General features: G+C 38.3%; 1 protein-coding gene across 1 annotated transcript in view; it reads right to left on the reverse strand.

The window, feature by feature from the left end:
* Positions 1-585: 585 nt before the first annotated feature.
* Positions 586-9,205, reverse strand: part of Slc5a1 (solute carrier family 5 member 1) — an 80,779-nt gene continuing 72,159 nt past the window's right edge. The window contains exons 14-15 of the mRNA XM_004645498.2: positions 3,927-4,032; positions 586-1,561 (exon numbers count right to left, since the gene is read on the reverse strand). Of these exons, the coding sequence (XP_004645555.1) occupies positions 1,347-1,561; positions 3,927-4,032 (321 nt within the window). The 3' untranslated portion in view covers positions 586-1,346. The remainder of the gene's footprint in view (positions 1,562-3,926; positions 4,033-9,205) is intronic.

The following is a 9,205-nucleotide window of genomic DNA, read 5'->3' on the forward strand; positions in this document are numbered from 1 at the left end:
GAAAAAGCCATTTCTTCATCTGTTGAGCAATTACCATACCCTGAAACCACACACAGCATTTTTCTAAGATAGCCTTAAACCAGTCAATGCCCCCATGTTGACTTTTAACTTCAGTGGAATCACATCACTGATATTTCACACATAGAGCTTTTTAAATTAATTAATTTAATTTACATTAAATGAAAATAACTGTCCCTCTGAAACTACAAGAAACACACTCCTTTCAGCTAAAGGTGCCATCTGGAACAATAAAACACCTGCCCTAACTTTTATCAGTAGATTATTGCCGATCAAAGCACCCTACAAAGAAATAGTTGTGGTGATGTGAACTCATAGGGAGGAGAATCTCAGGATACAGTAACTGTTTCAGTGCTTCTTGGCAGAGGACTGCCTTCTTGAGATGATGGATGTCCCAGCAGATGTATTTGCTCTGCCATGTAATGTAGTGTCACCTTCTAAGTTTCATTTGTCAATGTCAGACTATGAGACAGTGCAGGCTCTGGCGAGTGCATTCTAACTCTACCATGTACTTTATGCAGACAAAAAAAAATTAAAAAAACACATTAACCAAGGGCCAGACAAGTATCTATAAATAAATGCCCAAATTATTTATTCAGCCAACAAACATCATTGAGTGGTTAAGACAATCCAGGCACGGTGAATGCCAAAATAAGTGAATCCCAAACACAGGAAACACACAATAAACATGTTTAAGTACAGAAAATTCCCTGGACTCAAGATTATCTGTTTCTCCACTAGCCTCAGACTGAGGCCTGGGTCCCTCCCTTTTGGGCAAGTTTTACATTTCTAAGGCTTCCTCCTCAAAGAACAAATGCCCAGGGTAGGAACATCTCAAGCTCCCACTGTCAGCTTTCACGCATTCATCAGTCTATTAGATTAATTTTTCTTATACTGACAAAAATCTGAGAGGGATATGATGTCAGGAAAGAGATTTCTTTAGTTTTCTTTAATTAGAAGAAGGTCAGAAAGTAAGAAACCGGGGAGACCAAATGCTAAAAATAATATTTAAGGATTATAAATAAGGCTGGCACATACAGCTGACTTCCATCAGATATCCCAGGGCTTCTGTTCCTAGCTTGACTTTTTCCTGAACTTTCCTTCTGGAACTTTATTATGTACAGATGGCTGTATTACACTGGCTTCAAATACATAAGTTAACAGTGAAATAATGATTTTTCTCCCACTTGCCTATAATTACACATGTACCCATTTATCTAACTGGGCAAACTTTACAACAGACCAAATTCCCTTCTGTACCACAGAATGGCACCAAAGGAAGGTGGAGTAAAGATGCCAGCCTGGAGGCCTATGGCCAAAGACAGAACTTATGCAAAGTATGCATAGCAAAAGACAGCCACAGTCAGCAGGATGATGCCATTGACGTTCACTACTGTCCTCCACAAAGGCTTCTCCGAGGTGTCTGTCAACTTCATCTTCATGGCCTCTTCTTCCTCTTTGCTCAACTTGGGTCCCTTCTGTTCCAGCCCACAGAATAGGTCATAGGCCCTCCTGAAGCATCCTTTTTTCTCCCCAGGAACTTCTGTATCAAGAGCAAGACATAAAGCATCATCAGACATAGATCCAAGAGGAAATAGAAGCGACTTCCAGGGGCGGTGCAATTCCATACAGCATTTAATCTACTATTTGGTGGTAAATGCCCAGCGCTCCCATTTTCAGGAACTGGAACAGTATAATACAGACAAATGAATTTACAATTAAAACATTGTTACTAGAAGGATTCTATGTCCTTGGGATCAATTACCTTGAATTTTATTTCTATCAGAATCAACATACATTCATTTTTATTTAAAACAATCACATTAAGTAATAGTTTATGAAAGAGAAGTGTTAGCAATGGACTGGAGAACTGTAACAGAAAAAGCACATGAAAAGCCCACATCTGAAGTACATAAGCTCATGTTTGTTTTCTCCATCACTGGAAAGCAATGAGGCTGGTTGACTAAGGAGTGAACTGGCTACATCCATCAATTCTAGTGGTTCACAACAGACTAACTCTTCCCCTCACCTCTCCTTCCCTTTTCTCTCCCACCTGAAAGAGCCAAGCTTTCATGTACCTCTCTGTTTTGACTCACTCTACCAAATCAGTAAGTTGGTAAAAGGGCAAAAAGTGTTGAGCTCACTGACCAGGCCAACTGAGAAATAAATGCTTACCTGCATCTAACAAGGCTTTCAGGAAGTTTCTTTGTCTCATTTGTAAAACTGGAAAATTTATACTGACAATATCTACCTTAAAATGATGACTTGACATAAAAGCTAATCATTAGACTGAGATATTTATAATTGGTGCCGGCAAGATAGCTCAGCAGACTGAAGCGCCTGCTTAGGTACTCTTAGGCAAGCACAGAGACCATGATTCAATCCCCAGCACCACATGTCACACCAGCCTTGCCCCCAGGGTGGGCTGAGTCTGCCAGAGTCCAGGTGTGGTGGCACATGACTGTAATCCCAGTGCTGGGGAGGCTGAAAGCAGGAGGATCACCACGAGTCCGAGTTGTGCAGTGAGACCATGTAACAACCAAATACAATTTTTTTAAAAAAGGTATCTATAATTAAAATATTCGATGATCTTATCATAGTCAATTATATGATGATGGAACATGGTGAGGATATGAGGATGATGATGCAGCTGCAAGCCTCCTCGTGCTGCTCTTTCTCAGAAAATGGTAGTTGTGACACTTGTGGTCCCCCGAGAGAGCTTAGTTTGTTGTGCTTCAGTACTTAAGGATATTCTGTTTTATTTCCCCCATGATCTCATCAAGAATCAAGAGAATTCAATTTGGTCTGTTATCCTAGCTTTAGACATCATCAATTCTATAGCCAGTGTGGATGTTCTACCCTCTATAGAATCCTGGATGCTTCCCATCCTTTTCCAGACCAATCCAATTAGAAAACTCTTCCTTAAAATCAATCAATATGGTGGAAATTGTAACCAATCCTGATACTCAAGCATCACTTTATTTCCTATAGCACTATGATATGTGGAGTATCATGTAAAGTACTCTCACACAAAGAACCTGTCTTTGGCTCCATCAGTCAGAAGTTTCAGGACTGAAAAGTCCTTAGAGACTATGAGCAGATTGTATTCAAGTTAGGACCACTGACAAAGTCTCTTCCTACCTGAGCTCCAATTTGTGTGTCTATAAAATGAGGCAATAAGATCAAATAATCTGTAGGGCCTTTTTCAGAGCTAGGATTCAGTGACATTCCTGATCAGATTTAGAACTTGTCTACTTCTTCTGTGCATTCTCCTTCAGAGAGGCTTCAGCCTAATGCCAAGTAAAGCACATGACCTTGAACGCTTATACTTCTGCAAGCCACACACATCCATTCTACATGTGTTCACTTCTCCCTTGTAGGGAAGAAAAGTTGAAATGAGAAAGCTGAAAACAGTAGTAACTTAAAGGTATAGGCCTCTGAACACAGACTATGTATCATCTCAGGCTTCCAGAGAAATTTGATTTTATAAGTTTTACAACATAAAGCATAAGAACTCCCAAGGATGACTCTATCCCATACACCTGACATCACTAGAACTGAACATATCTTTGGTTCCATCTATTCTCAGTACACAGGTTATGTCAGAAATTCTCTGATTCTTGTATCCATGACTGTGCCCTAAATCAGTGCAGATGGCAGACACTCCATCCTTTGATTCAGGAGCATCATACAACAAGAGTGATAAGGAAGCTCAGATGGCTGAACCTCCCTCTCTTCCCTTCTCAGGCTTCATAGTGAACTTCCTAAAATGATTGATTCATCTCATCACACCCCTACCCATTTCCTGCTGCAGGAAAGAGATTTGAGCTCTGACAAAGGCATTTTGTGTAAGTTTCATTAAAGCTGCTGTTTGGGAGTAACTTTTGATGGACTGAGTCATTAATCACCTATTTCAATGGTCTCCTTTGGAGCCTCTTGGATATGCTCCTCCTCCGCATCCAAGTCAATACGCTCTTCTTTGCTATTGCGCAGGCTCCAACACAGACGATAGAGCTGTGAAAAAAGCAGGTAAGTTACCAGAAAGACCCAAAAAGTATCTTGATCTAAAAAGGTGGGAGAACAAAAAGATATGCATCAAGAAAAGGAGAAAATGCCAACCAGATAGCTCGGTAGAATAAGCACTTGCCTGGCAAGTGCAAGGGCCTGAGTTCAATCTCCAGTTCCACCAAAAAAATAAATTTTAAAAAAGGAAAGGAAAAAGAATGTGGCCTCTTATAACTCACATAGAACTTACAGCATTATTTCTAAATATATTGGAAACATAGATATATTCACATACACTGCGTACCCCAACCCAAGAGAGAGATAAAGTGGGAGAGAAGGAAGGAGGGAGGGAGAGGGACTGGGACAGGGAGAAATACAGAGAGAGGAAGAGGGAGTGATTGTTATGGTTTGTGTCTGGATGCTCCTCCAAAGCTTCATGTGTCATGGGGAGTCAGGCTTTCTGGAAGTGGCTGAATCTAGGGTTTGTGATTGGTCCATTGTCTAGTGCTGGGATTTGGAGTGTGAGTTCTACATGAGTCCTAGGGTAGGTAGCCTACATACAATGTAAGGGATAGGAAAGAGACTTGCTCCTCCTCTTTGCCTTTGATAGTTTTGCTATCTTCTGCTGCCATCCCCCCTGCCATGTGTCACCCTGCCATGGAGCCAACCAACTATGGACTGAAACCTCCACAAATCATAAGCTAAATAAACCTCTTATGCCTTAGTTCTGAGTGTGAGGTATTTTGTCTCAGCAACAAGAAAAGTAACTAAGACATAGCTATAGATATAAATCATATATGTATATAGATATATAGAGATAAATGATAGATAATAGATAGATAGACATAGGCATTCTAGAGGGCAACTATATCAAATATAGGAGTATTTGTTTAAACCAGATATGGTAGTACAAGCATGTAATCCTAGCACTCTTGGAGGCTGAAGCAAGAGAATTACAAATTTGAGCCCAGCCTAAGCAATTTAGCCCAGCCCTGTCTCAAAAGTAAAAAAAAAAAAAAAAGAGAAAAGTGATCAATGATGTAGAGTGTGCCTAAGGAGAGTCACATAGAGAGAAAACATTCTCTCAAGTTTTCACAGAGAGCACACTGGCCAAGCAGTGGCCGCGATTCATCCACATGGCTGACACTGACAAAGGTTCTACAATCTGAGGTACAGGATCTCAGGATAAATCCTGAGGGGATTTCACTGACCTTATCAGACCCAAAAGCTACAACTCTTGTTGCATAGGTCCTGCTTTACCTTGGTCTTAACCATCCAGCAGAAAAGTATAAAAACAAAGTATAAGAAGTAAAGCCATGCTGTTATGTTGAGCTGTAGGGGACTCGGATCAACAATTTCTGACATTACCAGTCAAGCAGAACACATAATACTATTATGGACTACTGGACTCTTTTAGAATATTTTGCTGAGTTTACACACTTATAATATTCAAATAACGGAACTTAAGAACAAAATGGGGATGCAGATGAATGTCCATTTTGTATCTGTGTATTCAAATGGCTAGGATCAATATACAATTACATTCTCTTAATGAATAGAGAGGGATTTGTTCTAATGGTGTTTGTAAGTAGGATATCATGTCTGCATCTTGTATAGCAATTAACCACTAGGAAGAATGTATACAATGTGTTAATTATTGAAACTGTCCTACCAGTTTGGTTTGAAAGTGTCTCATTGCTATTTGTTTCTCAATAAATTTATGGAAAAAAATTGAAAAGGTCTAGGGATGTAGTTCAGTGAAGAAGCTCTAGGTTTAATTCCCAGTACCAATGAGAGAGAGAGAGTGAGAGCAAGAGCAAGAGAGAGATATTTGTTTAATAAATTAAATGTCTTTATACATGATAAAATAATTTGTACCTTTTAGCACTGATACCAGGAAAAAAGACTACACAGCTATTTTCCAATACTATGTCATGTTGGGTGGAATATAAGGAAAGCAATTCTAAGAGGGAAGTTTACAGAACTGAATGCCCACATTAAAAAAAATAGAATAATCCCAAATAAATAACCCAAAAATAGAGTAATCCCAAATAAATAATGCATATCAAGGTCTTAGAATAACAAGAGCAATTCAAATCCAAAATTTGTAGAAAAAAATAAATTATAAAGATCGGAGCAGAAATTAATGAAATGGAGATTTTGAAATACAGTGGCTCAATGAGTCAATAAATTGTTTTTTTGAAAAAATAAACAACATTGATGAAGCCTTAGCTAAATTTATCAAAAGGAAAGAAAGCTCATATAAAGCAATTAGAAATTAAAATGGCAAAATTACAATACTGAAATCGAGAAAGTTATAAGAAACTATGTTGAAATTTTATATTCCAGTAAGTTAGAGAATCTTGAAGAAATGGATAAGTTCCTAGACACAAATAAATTTCAAAATTGAACTGATTTTGAAATTCTGAGGAGACCAATAATGGGGAATGAAAACAGAGGCAGTAGTTTTCTTAAAAATCAACCAACTAAGAAAAGATCAGGACCTGATGGATTCACTACTAAATTTTACCAGAATTTTAAGGAAGAACTAATACCAACACACCTCAAATATATCCATGAATTTTAAAGGAAGGAACACTGCAAAATTCATTATTTGAAGCTAGAATTACCCTGATATGAAACCAGACAAAGAACACTACCAACCAATTTCTTTAATGAACATAGATACAGAAATCCTCATGATGTATTTATAAACAGAATACATCAAATCATTAGAAGCTCATATAGTCTAACAAAGTCAGCTTCATTCCAGCAGTTCAAGGATGGTTCAATATAGGTAAATTAATAAATGCACCATATAAACTGGAATAAAGATAAAAATCACATAATCGCTTCAATAGATGCAGAAAAAGCTTTTGATAAAAGCTAATATCCACTCATGAAAAACCCTAACAAAAATAGGTATAGAACAACCTTCCTCAAACTGCTAAAATCTATTTACAACAAACCCTCTGCCAACATCATATTACACGGGGAAAAAACTGAAACCATTTCATCTAAAATCAGGAGCAAGAAAATGGTGTTCATTCTCACCACGCTCATTTGGTACAATATTCAAAATGTTAGCCACAGCAATCAGGCAAGAGAAATAGATAGAAAGGATGTGAACAGGAAAGGGAGAAGTCTATCCTTTTTTCTATATGACATGATCCTTTCCATAGAAGACCTAAAGTTTGTCAGAGCTAATAAACAAATTCAGCAAACTGGCAGCATAGGAAAAAAAAAACATGTGATAATCAATAGTATTCCTACACACACACACACACACACACACACACACACACACAAATGAATCCACCAAAAAGAAATAAGGAAAACAATCCCATTTGTCTTAGCTACTTTTTCATGTTGCTAAGATAAAATATGACACCAAAAGTTAAAGAAGGAAAAGTTTATTTTGGTTCACAGGTTGTTTCACTTCCTAGTCAACTGGCTGGGAGGCAGGGTTGTGTGACAGAGAGACATCACAGAGAGGAAACAGTTCATGGTGGCATAAGGCAGCAAAGAAGCAAGCAACAAGTGGTGGCAGCACCCCTCTTTCTGTTCCTCATATTCTTTCCAAGCTATACACCTTTAGGGCAGTAGCACTCACAGGCAGAGTGGGCCTTCCCATTATCCATATCCAGAACTATACCAAATCAATCAGTAGACTAATTTAATAATCACATATGCTTAATCTCCGTATTATACATTTAATCCCAGTATCACACACTCTAGATCCAACCACCTCTAAAAAGTCTCACCTATGACAGCATGAGGTTTTGGAGGGACATCTAGACACAACCACACCACCATTAAAGGTAGCTTATAAAATTAGGTACCTAGGAATTATCCTAATGAAAAAGTGAAAGACATCTATAACTAAAACTATAGCACTCTGAAAAAAAGAGATTGAAGAAGACAATAAAAGGTGGAAAATGCCTGCTATTCCTAGATAGGCAGACTCAATATTGTCAAAATAGCTATATTACCAAAAATTATATATTTGATGTGTTTTCAATCAAAATGCCACAAGCATTTTTCATAGAACTAGAAAAATCAATCCTAATATTTATATACAACTAGAAGAGACCCAGAATAGCCAAAGCAATCCTGAGAAATAAGAACAAAGTAAGGAGCACTATAATCCTAATCTTTACATTATAAAAGTTCACAGTAATAAAAACAGCATGATTCTGGAACAAAAACAGACACACTGACTAATGGAATAGAACTGAGCATACAGAAATAGCTCCAGTTTACCTGAACCTTTTGTTGTTTTGTTTTTTTGGCTTTTTTTTTTTTGTTGTTGTTGTTATTTTTCTACAGGGTCTCACTATGCAGCTTGAACTCATAGTGATCCTCCTGTCTCTGCCTCCCCAGTGCTGGGATTAGAGGCATACACCACCACGCCTGGATTTGGTGCCCAGCACAGCATGCAGCACTGAGGGTCGAACTTGGGTCCTTGAACCAGGCAGGCACTTAGGTTGCTGTGGTATTTCTCCTGTCCTTCAGCCATTATTTTTTTTAATGTATTTGGTACAGGGTCTACAGGGCCTCACTACATAGATTGGACTATTGGACTTTTAGTGATCTTCCTGTTTTCAGCCACCCAAGCGCTGGGATTGCAGGCTTACTCCACCACACCCAGTCTTAAAGGCTGTCTCAGCATGCCCCGGGTTTGAGACTGGCACATGGTGCTGGGAATCAAACTCCAGTCCCTGTGCTCTGCGTAAGCAGGCATTTTAGTCCACTGAGCTATCTGGCCAGCCCAGTCCTTAATTTTTGACTAAAGATCAAAAATATACTTTAGGGAAAAAAAATAACCTCTTTAATGAACTTTCCTAGGAAAATTTGTTATCCACATGCACAAAAATAAACCAAAACCCCTATCTCTCACCCTGTGCTAAAATCTAATCAAAATGAATCAAAGACTTAGATATGATAATAGAGATACTGGATCTGTTGGAATAAAATATTGGTAAAAACTTTAAGATACAGGCATAGGCAAGGACTTCCTGAACAGAGTCCCAACTGCACAAGATATAATACCAAGAATCAACCAACAGGATCATATAAAGTTAAGAAACTTCAGCAAAATATACAGCCAACAGAATAAAGAGGCCACCTACAGAATGGGTAGATTCTTTTGCCAACTACTCCTTAAACAGAAAATTAGTAT

The sequence above is a fragment of the Octodon degus genome, unplaced genomic scaffold (assembly GCF_000260255.1).
Source record: "Octodon degus isolate 3935 unplaced genomic scaffold, OctDeg1.0 scaffold00230, whole genome shotgun sequence".
NCBI lineage: Eukaryota > Metazoa > Chordata > Mammalia > Rodentia > Octodontidae > Octodon > Octodon degus.